The following is a 13,742-nucleotide window of genomic DNA, read 5'->3' as shown; positions in this document are numbered from 1 at the left end:
GGGGGGGGGGTCTGGATTGAGACGGCAGCAGCCAGTCACGTGACCCAAGAGCCAGCCCGGGAGGCTGAGATGAGATGAGAGGGGAGCTAGGTCAGATCGGCTCTTTGGGATAGATGGGAGGGTTTTAGAGAGGCGAGACAGCATGAGAAATTGACTTTAAACTAGTGATGGCTGAAGCGATCATGGTTTACTGTAATGGTTATTGTAAAATAAAAGGGCTTACCGTTTTGTTTGCAGTGTTTAATGATTACGGGAGTGTGTGGTGTGGTTTGTAAATGTTTATTTCCGACTGTAAAATAGGTATGAGTTTTGTGGCCTTGTTTTTAAGTGAACCGAGGGTACTTTTTTCGATTCAGTTGCAGTCAAGCTTTCTATTGCGTTGCTGATTGGTTCATTTATTTATTTCTATTTCTATAGCCACGCCCCCAAACCTCGTGAGGATCAGTGGATCAGTTAATGGGTGGATATTTCTATTGCACTTGTCCTCATTAAGGTTGCGGTGGGTAAGATGGAGTCATCCAATTTCGGACAAGAGACGGGATACTCCTGGACAGGTTGCCATACTATTGAGCCAATTGACAACCAACATACAGTACATACAGGTGTTGTACACAATAATACTACTAATCATAATAATAATTCATTCATTCATTCATTCATCTTCTGTACCGCTTGATCCTCACTAGGGTCGCGGGGGGTGCTGGAGCCCATTCCAGCCGTCTCCGGGCAGTAGGTGGGGGACACCCTGAATCGGTTGCCAGCCAATCGCAGGGCACACATAGATGAACAACCATCCACGCTCACACTCACACCTAGGGACAATTTAGAGTGTCCAATCAGCCTGCCATGCATATTTTTGGAATGTGGGAGGAAACCGGAGCACCCGGAGAAAACCCACGCAGGCCCGGGGAGAACATGCAAACTCCACACAGGGAGGCCGGAGCTGGAATCGAACCCGGTACCTCTGCACTGTGAAGCCGACGTGCTAACCACTGGACTACCGGGCCGCCCCGTAATAATATTATTAATAATTATAATGATAATGATAATAAAAATAATAAGAAGAAGAAAAATACAACTTTTGTGAAAAAAAATACCTTCATGGCTCAAAGTTAAAGTTTGGAAGAAGTAACTGGTTAAGTATGATTGTTGTGCTGGTCCTAATAAGATAAGATATCCTTTATTCGTCCCACACTGGGGAAATGTACAGCCTCCAGCAGCAAGAATGTATGTAGAAAGAAGAAAGGAGAAAGAGAAAAAAAACAACAAACATCTTTCAATTAAATGCAATATGAACACAAAATGGATAAATCGCAGTACTATTTACAATTTTCCTTCACAATGTAATTAATGTATAATAAAGCACTTTTTCAAAAATGATCCGACATAATTTGGTCGCATATTATGTTGCTGACTGCTAAACTACGGTCCGTGGACCTTTGCGGATCTGGGGACCGTAGTTTGATAACTACTAACTTGCGGACAGCCCCCAGCAGCCGTAGCACATCCCGACCAGCCGAGGGCGCCCAAACGCAGCAGCAGAACGTGGGCCGCAGACGAAGAAGAAGCCCGAGTCTCCCTTAGGTAAACTAACCGAGAGATTTTGTCTCCTAATCGCCAAAGCGGTCGCCGTTCACTTGATAATAGTTCGATCCAAAATGATTCTTACTGTGAAGCCGCTTCAGGGAAAAGAATGCAGCGTCCACGTAAGTGTCCCAGTGTCTTGCTGCTGACGTGCTAAGCTAAGTGAAGCTACAGGCGGCTAACGCTTTTGACCGGTGTCCGTAGCCCCCCTAGCCGCTAACCGCTTAGCATGGTCCCTGTCATATGTTGGGCCACTTTTGACAATGTTAACCATCATTTGATTGGTACGGAGTTATGCTTTCTTATTTTCATCAATTGTCGCACCAGTGAAGGGGTGGCGAGTTATAAATCTGGGCACTCAACGGGGGCTTGCTAACAACAGCCAGACAAAGACGCAGACTAACGTTAGTGCCTAATCATGTGCTTAAGTCGGTCAATGTACCACTCTCCTACATAGCGGCAACTTATTTGTTTTTATATGTATTAACTTGATGTCTGGCTAAGCAGGTTCTACTACTAATAATGGTACCTATCATTATAATTATAATAATCAATAAATTTGTGTCGGAGGGCAGGAAGTAAAATGGCTGGTACGATGAATTTGTGCTTCCTCCTTTCTTCTGCTTGTCATGTTGTACTTAAACTATCAACAATACAGTGCTGATAGAAGTCAAACAGGATCCAGATATGACTGATAGTGTCTTCGTTGTATTTATAGTGGTAATAATGGCTGCAGGATTGAACTTGTGTGGTAACAATGGAGAGAAGACAGGCGGCAGCTTGAACATGATGAGATTCTATTTGGGAGTGATGATGGACAGACAAGAGCAGGACTGATCTCATCAGAGGGTCAAGACTGAAAGTTTCAGGTACAAAGGTAGAGGCCTTGTTCGCAGTAGGGACAGTGGATCCGCTGTGTGGGAGGATGCTGAAAATTGATTCACCGGGTAGGGAGGCAAAGAGAAAGAGCAAAGATTTCATTTATGGTTGTGGCCAGAAAAGGCTTGCAGATAGCTGGAGTAACAGCAGAAGATGAAGAGAATGGTTTGCTGTGGCATATGCCTAAATCGGGATAAATGAAAATTGCTTAAATTCAGAGGCACCAAAAGTATTCACAGTCTGCTTAAGTAGTAAGTACTGATACTTGTGTAAACAAAAACAAATTTGGTGAATTAGAATGACCGATTGAACCATTTTATTGCAGTGTAAATAAAGCAGAGTACTGTTGAATACTGTGGTTTAAAATGTCAAATTTAGAGAATAAAAAAAATCACGAGGAAAATAAATACTCAAGTAAAGATACCTTGAAAAAAATCTGTAACGAAGCATTTGTACATTGTTACTTCCCACCGCTGTTTAACTTATATCTCGGTCTGTCGTTCTTTGACCATGTTGTGTGTAATCTTCCAGGTGACTGAAGATGAAAAAGTTTCCACAGTGAAAGAGCTCGTGTCGGAACGTCTCAACATCCCTGCCGATCAGCAGCGGTTGCTTTATAAAGGCAAAGCGCTTGCAGGTACAGTACCTTTTTGTTAACCATGGTGCCTGCTCCATCAACCCAACTCATTTTTTTTACTTTTTAATCCACTGTAGATGGATACTGAAGTACATTATTCATCCAAAAGGAAAATTCCTTCTGTGTCATTGTGACCATCACTTGTCCCTTTAGATGAACACAAACTAAGTGACTACTCCATTGGGCCAGAAGCCAAATTAAACCTGGTCATCCGTCCAGCGGGCGAAAGGACCGGGGCTTCAGGGACGACGGCCATGTGCAGCAGCAACGGCAACATAACACAAGCGGGGGTGTGGCAGAGCGTGTCCACTATCCTTGCAAAACACTTCAGTCCCGCAGATGCTGCCAAAGTCCATGAACAGCTGATTAAGGTACTGTATCCGTTTAGTTTCGGACATGGGAATTTAACAGCAGTTCAATCGGCCTCACATTTATAAAACCAAAGGTCTGTGTAGTATGACAAAAAATAGGCTGCACTTTTGTAAAAATGTTCAGAGTAAAATTGTCTAAGTCAAGGTACCACTGTATTTGGATACAGAACAAAAGTCCAACAAAAAAAAAAAATTGTCTCCTTATTATACAATCCAATACATTTTTGCTGATATCGCACGACAGCTGCAACTTTAGCAAAGCGCTTCACAGATTATTTAACATGAAATAACAATGACACAATAAGATATAATCCTTTGATCATTGCATTTATTTAGCCCGTTGCCCATGCAAGAAGACGCGTTTCAACTTTCCATTTTCCTTTTTCGAAGGATTACGAGCGTTCACTCCGACAACTTAGTCTGGACGACATTGAGCGCTTGGCCAGCAGACTGCTTCACCCGGAAGTGGATGACATGGACACGACGTCGTACATGGACTGAGGGACAGCCGTGCCAGAAGCTGCCTGCTGTGAATGCTTGGACATGCTTAGAATGTGATGGGGAAAGCGCGGTGTGCCTAATCGGTGTGTGAGTGAGCTTTGGATATAGCTTGTTACTTCTGTTACAAGCACCGGCGTATCTGCAGAGAGTTGGTCTGTGTCATTAACACTGCAGTAATGTCACGGGGCCTCATCACACAATATTTGAATACAAAGGAATCATTCATGCTGTGGGTCTCATGTTTTACACCTCCCAGGGAAAGCAACTTTGAGGATATTTATTTTTCATGTGTGGGTGATGCGTGTTGTTTAGAGACAAGGCAGTACATTTCCTCTTTGTTGACTAATGACTAAGGATCATTGTATGCATTGTAAATATTCTGTTTATATTCAGATATTAAAAGCCAGACAACTTATTTCGGTGTACAGTACTCTTGTGTTTACAAAGCTGATCAACTCATGCAAAGGTTGACATATGCACGTTTAGAAGCGGGCTTTGGCAGGCGTGCCAACCAATCAGACGCCGCCTGAGGTTCTGCGTCGTCTGTAACGACCAATCAAATCAACGAAGACTAACGCGGTTACAGCCAATAGGTGATCAACCGAATCGGCGCTCGGATGTCGCTTTGGAACCTAAAACGAACATATTTAAACCTCTGTGTGTTATTTCTACGAACTATGACGGATCGACACGTCGGATGAGACGGGATATTGACGTTGTACGACGGTAGGTGAGAGACGAGCTCGTTTTGTTACCAGGGTTAACCGCAATGCTAGGACAACCTCTCACTTCCTGGCTGCGAACGTAGCAAGCTAACGTTAGCTGATGTGAATATCGGCGCCCCGTCGGCCTTCTGACGCCATTTATCGTCTAATTGCGATGTCATATTGACGATGCGTCAATGTAAGTATTTGTAATAATGTCGTAGAAAATATAAACACGTAGGGGTGTTAAATATTGCGCTTGGCTGGACGATGTGCCGCAGGGCTGCTGAACCCTCTCATCAGCACCACTCCCGATAGTTACATGAAATTCTTCCCTCCTCTTATTGCACTGTGATTTTTTTTCAACATGCTCACGAGTGCGCTTTTTGTTGGGTTTCTGTCTCCAGCTCAGTGAGTCCACTCTACTCTTGGAAGCAGGATGGAGACTTTGATTCCCACCATCAACCGTTTACAAGAGGTTTTCCTCACAGTGGGCGCAGAGATCATTCATCTGCCTCAAATCGTCGTGGTCGGATCTCAGGTGAGATGCTTCCCTTTTCATGTACATTTACTGGTCATCACGTAAGGCTCTCTTGCAAAAGGGGTGGAAAATATTGTTCCACCCCTTTTTTTCCATGTTTGTTTCCATGGAAAGTAAAGTTGGGGACATTTTAGAAATACTCAAAATCGGAAACTTTGGTGCCATATTCATATATAAATATGACAATTGTTGCACATTTGTCACCATCCAGTTCTACGTGTTCAATTCAGGGTGTAGGGTGCAAGATGCAAATTACTGTGACTGCGGTTTATAATATAAACATCTTTAACCGTTTTGCAGTGCTTTTCTTTTTACCGACTATACTGGCAATATAACATTGTTAAATTTATACTGTTCTCCAAGTTTGCATCACTACTCCTTTTTTAGTCTGCATAAGATACTTTGCAAAAAAAAAAAATACAGATGACTAAAAATCAGAAAGGAGCTGAGCCATACATCAGATTTTGGTCAGGATGTGGAAAAAGGCAGAATCTGATTTTTTTTAAAGTCCTAAAATACATTGCCTGGCAACTAGTTTTCTTAATTTCACTATGAATGCACATGAATGGCAAAATGCCAGCGTGAGCAGTACAAAACCAGAATTTTTCATTCAGCTGTGTCGGGTGGCGTGTATGTCATACGAATCCTATGACTGTGAAGCGATGAGTCAAGAGGTGGTGCCCACGCAAGTGTCACTGTGGTATGGTGACTTATCTCCAAACAGAGTAGCGGGAAGAGCTCGGTGCTGGAGAGTCTGGTTGGACGTGATTTCCTGCCCCGCGGCTCAGGGATCGTCACCAGACGACCGCTGGTGTTGCAGCTTGTCAACGTTGCACCTCTGGAGGAGCGGCTGAAAACTGAAAATGGTCTCTCGTGTCGTCATCATAAAGCAGATGAATTGAGAAAATGTTACAGAATTACACTTGACAAATATTCTGTCAAGTCATGATACTCACTCATCCTGTTGTATAGTTTTCCTCCTGCTTGGAGTAGCTTTTTATCTTGTCACTTCGTAATTGCTCACTGTTTGATATTTCTTTTCAGGCTTTCATCTTTTTGTACTAACACTCTTTTTTTCCACTTCTTTTTTTTGTCATGCGTTCCAGGAAATGGGGTTAAACAAACTGCACAAAACAACTACCAAGGTCTCTTCAAGTTCCTCTGCGCTTGTATTCTTCCTTCCTTCTGTCTCTGTCGTATTTGGTCTTAACAGTACACTGGGCAACTGCAAGCATAATATCAAAATTTTTTTGATTGTCTGATTCTTTGTTGAAACAGACTACATAGAGCTTCTGTATTTGATCTCATTTGGTTATGAAAGTTTAGCTACTGTTGTTGTTGCCAGTGGCTTCGCCTGTATTTTTTTTATTTTTTCTTGAGTCTAAACGATTCAATTTTTTCTCATTAGGTGTCAAAGCTGAAGAATGGGGCACCTTCCTGCACTGCAAGAATCAGGTATGCTGCTGATCTCCGTGCCGGACTTTTGAGCTTTTCCTCATTGTAGTCTTTTAAAAGGTGTTCACGGATTTTGGGGAAATTCGCCGGGAAATTGAGGCAGAGACCGAACGTTCTTCAGGCAACAACAAGGTGGGCAGGAAGCGCCGTCTTGATGCGCAATATGTTTTTAATCTCCGCGAAGGGCTGGGGGATAGGCCCCAGCACGCCCGCGACCCTCGTGAGGATGAGCTCTTCATTCACTGGTGTAACAAGTCTGTGCTCGTGTCTTTACCAGTATATCAATCCATTTTCTAATCCGCTCATGCTCACAAACGGTTGTGTGCGTGCCGGAGCCTATCCCAGTTGTTAACCGGGCCACCCATTGTGTCTTTACCAGGTTCAGATACAATAGCTTGATTGTTATTTTGACGCTTGCCTCCGTGTCCACCAGGGAATCGCTCCCGAGCCCATACATTTGAAGATTTTCTCCCCCAAAGTCCTCAATCTGACCCTTGTTGATCTACCCGGCATTACAAAGGTAAACTCACGTGTTCACACATTCGCATTCACAACCGAAGCTCACGTAATGAACTCAAACTGCTCGCTGTGGCCGCAGGTCCCTGTCGGGGACCAGCCCGAGGACATCGAGTCCCAAGTGCAGGAGATGATCTTGTCCTTCATCTCCAATCCCAACTCCCTCATCCTCTCGGTGTCCGCCGCCAACTCTGACTTGGCCACCTCGGACGCTCTGAAACTGGCTCGTGAGGTCGATCCAGATGGTGAGAGAGATGACGCGCAGCAGCCACTCACATTTTTTTTTTTTGCTTCGACGTTGGTTTTTGTGTTACGTAACGTGCTGAAAAGTAGGACACGAGCCACTTTAGGTCATGATATCCGCTGGTCTCGTCATCTTATTATGAGCACAACTAAAACGTGTTCACAAGCTGTAGTGCACATGTCAAAGCAGCAGATGGTACTAGATCTCCCAAATGTTTGCAATAGTCTTACAGTGAAACTCCTCTACAGTGAAATCATGTTTGCAGCAAGACATTTTTCACAACAGGGGGTTTTTCACTGTAGCACATTTGATCACAGATGTAAACACACACACACACACACACGGAGGAAGCAAAATAAATGTCTTTTATTTTGCTTCCTCCGTCTTTCATTTTGATCACTTTTACCCTCTCTTCCGGCGTCAGTTCTTGTCTTAGCTGCTTGACATCCAAAGGTCCGTTTTATATCCATTTTAGCAATGCAACATTCTTGCTGCGTCTGAAACCAACAATAACAAATACTTCCTGGACTACTGCGCATGTGTAAACCAGTGTTGCTGTTGCCATTTCCGAACGAAGCAGTAGAGGTCGCTGTTGGATTAGACTTTGTTGTAGTGAATCTCGTCGCGAGGCAAGAACAGAGAAAAATATTTCGTATAACGCAACAGTTTTTTTTTTCGTTGTATGGGGGGCAGGAGAGTGGGAATGGTGTTAATGCATGAAGATTTTTTTCACACTAGGGGGCATTTTCACCCACGTAGGTTTCATTGTAGAGGAGTTTCACTGTTACTGTGTTAAATCATTTCAGACCAATTAGGTGAAATTCGTATTGTATGCGGCGGGATTGGGAATTATTGCCTTCCATTGCGTTCTCGTGTCCCATCAGGTCGACGGACTCTGCTTGTTGTCAGCAAGCTGGATTTGATGGACGCAGGGACAGACGCACTGGAGGTACTTCTCGGTCGAGTCATTCCAGTCAGGCTCGGGATCATCGGGGTGGTTAACAGGTTAGCAATAACGATGAGCCCAATGCCCCACAATTGCCCACGAATTCATGACTTGACTCTTCCAGGAGCCAGCATGACATCAACACGCAGAAGAGCCTGGGCGACAGCATGAAGGACGAGCAGGCCTTCCTGCAGCGCCACTACCCGTCGCTGGCCTCCCGCGCCGGCTCGCGCTACCTGGCCAAAACGCTCAGCAGGCTGCTCATGCACCACATCCGAGACTGCCTGCCGGATCTCAAGACCCGCGTGACGGTTCTCAGCGCCCAGTACCAGTCGCGCCTCAACAGCTACGGTCAGCCGGTGGAGGACCACAGCGCCACCCTGCTGCAGATTGTCACCAAGTTCGCCAGCGATTACTGCAACACAATCGAGGGCACGGCTCGCTATATTCAAACCTCTGAGCTGTGAGTGTGTATGATGGTGTCAACAATCTCGTCTGTCAGTCCGCTCTCAGCACATCAAATTCCTTTGAGCAAATAGCACCGGAACATCCAGAAGTCAAATTGCGCCAAATAAATAATTCAAGTGATCGTAGTGTTTATAACTTTCAATCGGAGTTACATATTTTATACATGAGTCCCATGAAATGAAGGGATTCACATTGCCTTGCAGCTGTGGCGGAGCTCGCATCTGTTACATCTTCCACGAAACCTTCGGCCGCACTCTGCAGTCCATCGACCCCCTTGGAGGACTGACAGAACTCGATGTCCTCACTGCCATCCGCAATGCTACCGTACGTTCCCGCTTACTCGTATGATGTGTTCACGATAATGGGGAGACGGGGTGGCGGTTACTAATAAAACGTGTGTGTGTTTTTGCTCTTCAGGGTCCACGTCCTGCACTTTTTGTCCCTGAGGTGTCCTTTGAGTTGTTGGTGAAGCGTCAAATCAAGCGTCTGGAGGAACCCAGCCTGCGCTGCGTGGAGCTGGTTCACGAAGAGCTGCAGAGGATCATCCAGCACTGCTCATCCTTTAGCACGCAGGTAATATGACGACCCCTCCCGATGAGAAAGCGCTCTTGAACTGATCTAAATTCACAAATGAACAAATCAAGTTGAATTATTAGTTATGAAACTAAGTCAAGCTCTCGCAATAGTAATTATAGTCAACACGGTCTGTCCTATGGCGATCTTGTTTGTTTCTGATGTTTTCCAGGAACTTTTGAGATTCCCCAAACTTCATGATTCCATTGTGGAAGTAGTGACCGGGCTACTGAGAAAGCGTCTGCCAATTGCCAACGAAATGGTAATCCTCCTTTTAGTTGTTTTAAAAATGAACACTGGCGGTCCAGTGATTAGCGCGTGGACCTCACAGTGCAGAGGTACCAGGTTCAATTCCAGCTGAGGCCTCCCTTTGTGGAATTTGCATGTTCGCCCGGGGACTGCGTGGGTTTTCTCCGGGTAATCCGGTTTCCTCCCACGTTCCAAAAACATGCATGGCAGGCTGATTGAACACTCTAAATTGTCCCTCGGTATGACTGTGAGGGCGGGTGGTCGATCGTCTCTGTGTGCCCTGCGATTGGCTGGTAACCGGTTCAGGTTGTCCCCCTGCCTACTGCCCAGAGACAGCTGGGATAGGCTCCAGCACCCCCCCAACCCCTATCCTTGTGAGGAAAAGCGGATCATTCATTCATCATTCATCTTCCGAACCGCTTGATCGTCACTAGGGTCGCGGGGGGTGCTGGAGCCTATCCCCAGCTGTCTTCGGGCAGTAGGCGGGGGACACCCTGAATCGGTTGCCAGCCAATCACAGGGCACACAGAGACGAACAACCATCCACGCTCACACTCACACCTAGGGACAATTTAGAGCGTTCAGTCAGCCTGCCATGCATGTTTTTGGAATGTGGGAGGAAACCGGAGCACCCGGAGAAAACCCACGCAGGCCCGGGGAGAACATGAAAACTCCACACAGGGAGACCACAGCTGGAATCGAACCCGGTACCTCTGCACTGTGAAGCCGACGTGCTAACCACTGGACTACCGGGCCGCCTGAAAAGCGGATCAGAAAATCGCTGCAATTATCACTTGCTTTTCAAATCACTTCCACTTCTGCTCTTTTGCCAGGTGCATAATTTAGTAGCAATCGAACTCGCCTACATCAACACAAAGCATCCGGACTTCACGGATGCGGCGCAGGTCTCGGCATCAGTCAACTGTCAGCAGGTAGTTGATGTATCATCTCATATCCGTAAGAGAGTTCCGCCTGACTGACTTCCTGTGACCATTAAGGCAGAGGGCCTGGATGGAACCAAGCGCTGGAAGAATGACAAGGTTGCGGAGGAGAAAGCCCCAGCGGCGGGCTTTGGCAGCCCCGGCAAAGGGCAGCCCATTAACCTTCTTGACACGGTGAGTGATGGCAAACATCTTACGTAGCAGTCACCCGTACGCCTTTTTTGATGAATTGGATGTATGCTGCTTTTGAAGGTCACGTTAGCAACGATGCCTTCAAACAAACAATAAGAGTTACTTTAAATACAAAGTGAAAGTTTTTTTGTTTAGGCTGCTAGTTTTTGGGCTTCAAGAAACGAAGCCCTCTGCTGGTCGTGGGTAACTAATACAATCTCTGCGTCCTTCGCCTCCTTGGTCTCTGTAGCTGTCCAAGCTGCTTCACTTTCACAACGTATGATAGATGTCTGCCGCCATCTAGTGGCGGAGAGGCTGAAGCTGACTTTGGAGTCAACTCAAAGCAAGTGTCACTCATTCATCCATTCATCTTCCGTACCGCTTGATCCTCACTAGGGTCGCGGGGGGTGCTGGAGCCCATCCCAGCCGTCTCCGGGCAGTAGGCGGGGGACACCCTGAATCGGTTGCCAGCCAATCGCAGGGCACACATAGACGAACAACCATCCACGCTCACACTCACACCTTGTCACAATTTAGAGTGTTCAATCAGCCTGCCACGCATGTTTTTGGAATGTGGGAGTAAACCGGAGCACCCGGAGAAAACCCACGCAGGCCCGGGGAGAACATGCAAACTCCACACAGGGAGGCCGGAGCTGGAATCGAACCCGGTACCTCTGCACTGTGAAGCCGACGTGCTAACCACTGGACTACCGGGCCGCCAGCAAGTGTCACTATACCTCTGTATTTTTTTGACTTTATTTTCTCTTATAGGCAGTGCCCGTGTCCCGCAAACTGAGTTCCAAAGAGCAAAGGGACTGCGAGGTCATCCAGCGCCTCATCAAGTCTTATTTCCTCATTGTCCGCAAGACCATCCAGGACAGGTCAGATTCCCCCGCCCCTGCCTGGCCAGTGTTCGGCTTGTCCATCAAATTGCTATAACTTATTAGTGTGTCTGCGTGCGCAGCGTGCCCAAGACCGTCATGCATTTCCTGGTGAACTATGTCAAGGAGCATCTGCAAAGCGAGCTGGTGGGTCAGCTGTATAAGCAGACCCTCCTCCAAGACCTGCTCATTGAGTCTCAGGACACAGCGCAGCAGAGGACAGAGGTCGCTCAAATGCTGCAGGTAAATCTAACACACCTGTGTTTTTAAAAAAATATTTTTTCCCGTCCTCTTTGGCCAAAAGGCATTTATTCAACTCTTTTGTCTTTCTCTCAGGCGCTTAAGAAGGCCAATAACATCATCTCTGAGATCAGAGAGACACACCTGTGGTAGCTAAAGGAAGCACACACTCCTCACTTTCTCAACAATCAGTCTGTTTGTGTGTGTGTGAGTGTGTGTGTGTCGTGTGAGATTTTTCCTGGACCAATGAATTTTTTTTTTTTTAGCATATTTCAATCCATCGCTGCCCTAAAGCAGAACCGCCAGGGCTCCTCACTCAGGCCTAAAATGTTTTGTCACTTCACTGGCAATGTGAACAAACTCTCAAACTCCCCTTGTGTCATTTTATCACGCAATGTGTGTGTCTGCTTGTCATACGTGTACGTTACATTTGTAATATTTAAGTTTTGTAAGTGCGAAAATGGCCAACAGACTTTGAGCAGGTGCATTGCACTCCGTTTTAAAGCCAATTGCTGGCTCAAATCTTGTTGACCACAAGGAGACGGATCACCTGTTGATTTGGAATCGCGGTCCAATCCAAAATGTTTGAGAAAGTCATGTCAGAGCACGAGGTTTTTATTACTTGGCCAAGTTCAAATAGAGTAGGTGTAATTTCAACTATATCAAGACCCCCCCCCCCCCTCCCTCCATTGATCTTGATATTCTATTCTTGTTACAGGTAATTTAGGAGCACCTTTTTAGGACTCTCGTTTGTTATGTCAAGCTATCTTTTTTTTTTCTTCAGGGAAAGAAACTAATTTATTTTGTACAATATCTCATTTGGTACATGTTTCTGTTTCACAACTGTAATAGGTGCAACTTGTAAAAACTGAGCATCAAGCTTTTACTGGCAGGGATTTGATTTTGTATGAGACACGATTAAAAAAAAACAAAAAACTTGAAGGTTAAAGGTTAAGTACGTGTTCACTGGTCAAGCTTTTAGTGGTTGTTAAATGCCAGAGAAGGAATCCCACTGTTTTATTACAATGTTCACTTTGAGCGTCATGAGGCGGCGGCGGTGTGAATCTCGTAATGGAAGGCTCACATTCTTTGTCACAGTTTTGCTCGACATCATTTTCCTCCTTGCTTTCTATAGCTCACATGTCAGAGGCAGTTGATTTTGTTGCAGTATTGCCCCCCCCCCCCCCCCCCCTCCAAGTTTGGCACATGCCTCCCTGGGATCGATATTCCCTGGGTCCGTCTTCTCCCATATAGAAAGAATGACATTTTTTCACAGTGATTGAGTGGAGCTGACATTAATTCAATTGTCCGTCGTCCTGAAAGGGGGAGAAAAAAAATCTTAGAGGACAGAGAAGCTCTTCGCTGCTTACAAATGAGGAGTCCAATCGTTCTCATCCGAATACACCCAGCATACAGTAGAATACAGTATTTCCTCCCACTGTCCACATTCCCCCCCCCCCCCCCCCCCCCGCTGCCTTCACCCAAACTCCCTTTAAGAATTACTATAACAAAACATGACCCGACACGTTTCTTTGACTACCCGATGTATAAATGCTTGATTTGTCACTGTCGGTGTTAAGGATCATTCTTATTTACGGAACTTAAGCGCCATCCTCCAAATCAGGGATGTTATGTGAAGGGGTTGTGTGTGTATATTTTGCATGCGGTGAGAATGCAAAAGAGGAGCTGGTATGAACGATTGGGAATTTTGTGTGATTTCACTGTAAATTATTCACAATGCGTGGACTGCCTCTTGAGTTCTTGCCTGCCAATATTTGTGATTTAATGTTTTACTCCTGGAGGCCATTAAACTTCGGTGAAGGACAATGTACGGAGTGGGG

The 13,742-nt window shown here is 45.7% G+C and overlaps 2 protein-coding genes across 5 annotated transcripts; both read left to right on the top strand.

Annotated features, from left to right (window-relative positions):
• The first annotated feature begins 1,524 nt into the window (after nucleotides 1–1,524).
• ubl4a (ubiquitin like 4A) lies at nucleotides 1,525–4,387 on the top strand. The gene is made up of 4 exons (XM_052068812.1): nucleotides 1,525–1,706; nucleotides 2,995–3,100; nucleotides 3,254–3,471; nucleotides 3,862–4,387. Exons 1-4 carry the CDS (start codon nucleotides 1,659–1,661, stop codon nucleotides 3,970–3,972), a joined length of 483 nt encoding a protein of 160 aa, XP_051924772.1. The 5' UTR covers nucleotides 1,525–1,658; the 3' UTR covers nucleotides 3,973–4,387.
• Nucleotides 4,388–4,528: 141 nt separating this feature from the next.
• On the top strand, nucleotides 4,529–13,728 carry si:dkey-32e23.4 (dynamin-1-like protein). 4 transcript variants are annotated; one of them, XM_052067706.1, is made up of 18 exons: nucleotides 4,529–4,698; nucleotides 5,084–5,217; nucleotides 5,942–6,083; nucleotides 6,324–6,362; nucleotides 6,626–6,672; nucleotides 6,733–6,804; nucleotides 7,106–7,192; nucleotides 7,271–7,433; nucleotides 8,317–8,437; nucleotides 8,503–8,841; nucleotides 9,050–9,170; nucleotides 9,264–9,419; nucleotides 9,592–9,681; nucleotides 10,502–10,600; nucleotides 10,667–10,783; nucleotides 11,552–11,661; nucleotides 11,745–11,904; nucleotides 11,998–13,728. In XM_052067706.1, the coding sequence occupies exons 2-18, from the start codon at nucleotides 5,116–5,118 to the stop codon at nucleotides 12,052–12,054; spliced, it is 2,022 nt and encodes a 673-aa protein (XP_051923666.1). In that variant the 5' UTR covers nucleotides 4,529–4,698; nucleotides 5,084–5,115; the 3' UTR covers nucleotides 12,055–13,728. The 4 variants fall into 4 exon arrangements, with proteins under 4 accessions (XP_051923666.1, XP_051923670.1, XP_051923667.1 ...); XM_052067707.1 differs by having other exon boundaries at nucleotides 4,535–4,702; XM_052067709.1 differs by lacking the exon at nucleotides 4,529–4,698 and adding an exon at nucleotides 4,724–4,875.
• Nucleotides 13,729–13,742: the final 14 nt, after the last annotated feature.

This window comes from Hippocampus zosterae, chromosome 6 (assembly GCF_025434085.1).
Source record: "Hippocampus zosterae strain Florida chromosome 6, ASM2543408v3, whole genome shotgun sequence".
In the NCBI taxonomy this organism is placed as follows: Eukaryota; Metazoa; Chordata; class Actinopteri; order Syngnathiformes; family Syngnathidae; genus Hippocampus; species Hippocampus zosterae.
Note: the sequence above shows the minus strand (reverse complement) of the source record. Positions and strands in the feature narration are given on the sequence as shown.

Coding starts and splice junctions, on each gene's coding strand:
- ubl4a (XM_052068812.1), top strand. CDS start 1,659: ATGATTCTTACTGTGAAGCCGCTTCAGGGAAAAGAATGCAGCGTCCAC. Junction 3,101..3,253: donor TAAAGGCAAAGCGCTTGCAG/GTACAGTACCTT, acceptor TTGTCCCTTTAG/ATGAACACAAACTAAGTGAC. Junction 3,472..3,861: donor TCCATGAACAGCTGATTAAG/GTACTGTATCCG, acceptor CCTTTTTCGAAG/GATTACGAGCGTTCACTCCG.
- si:dkey-32e23.4 (XM_052067706.1), top strand. CDS start 5,116: ATGGAGACTTTGATTCCCACCATCAACCGTTTACAAGAGGTTTTCCTC. Junction 6,363..6,625: donor TGCACAAAACAACTACCAAG/GTCTCTTCAAGT, acceptor TTTTCTCATTAG/GTGTCAAAGCTGAAGAATGG. Junction 8,842..9,049: donor TATATTCAAACCTCTGAGCT/GTGAGTGTGTAT, acceptor ATTGCCTTGCAG/CTGTGGCGGAGCTCGCATCT.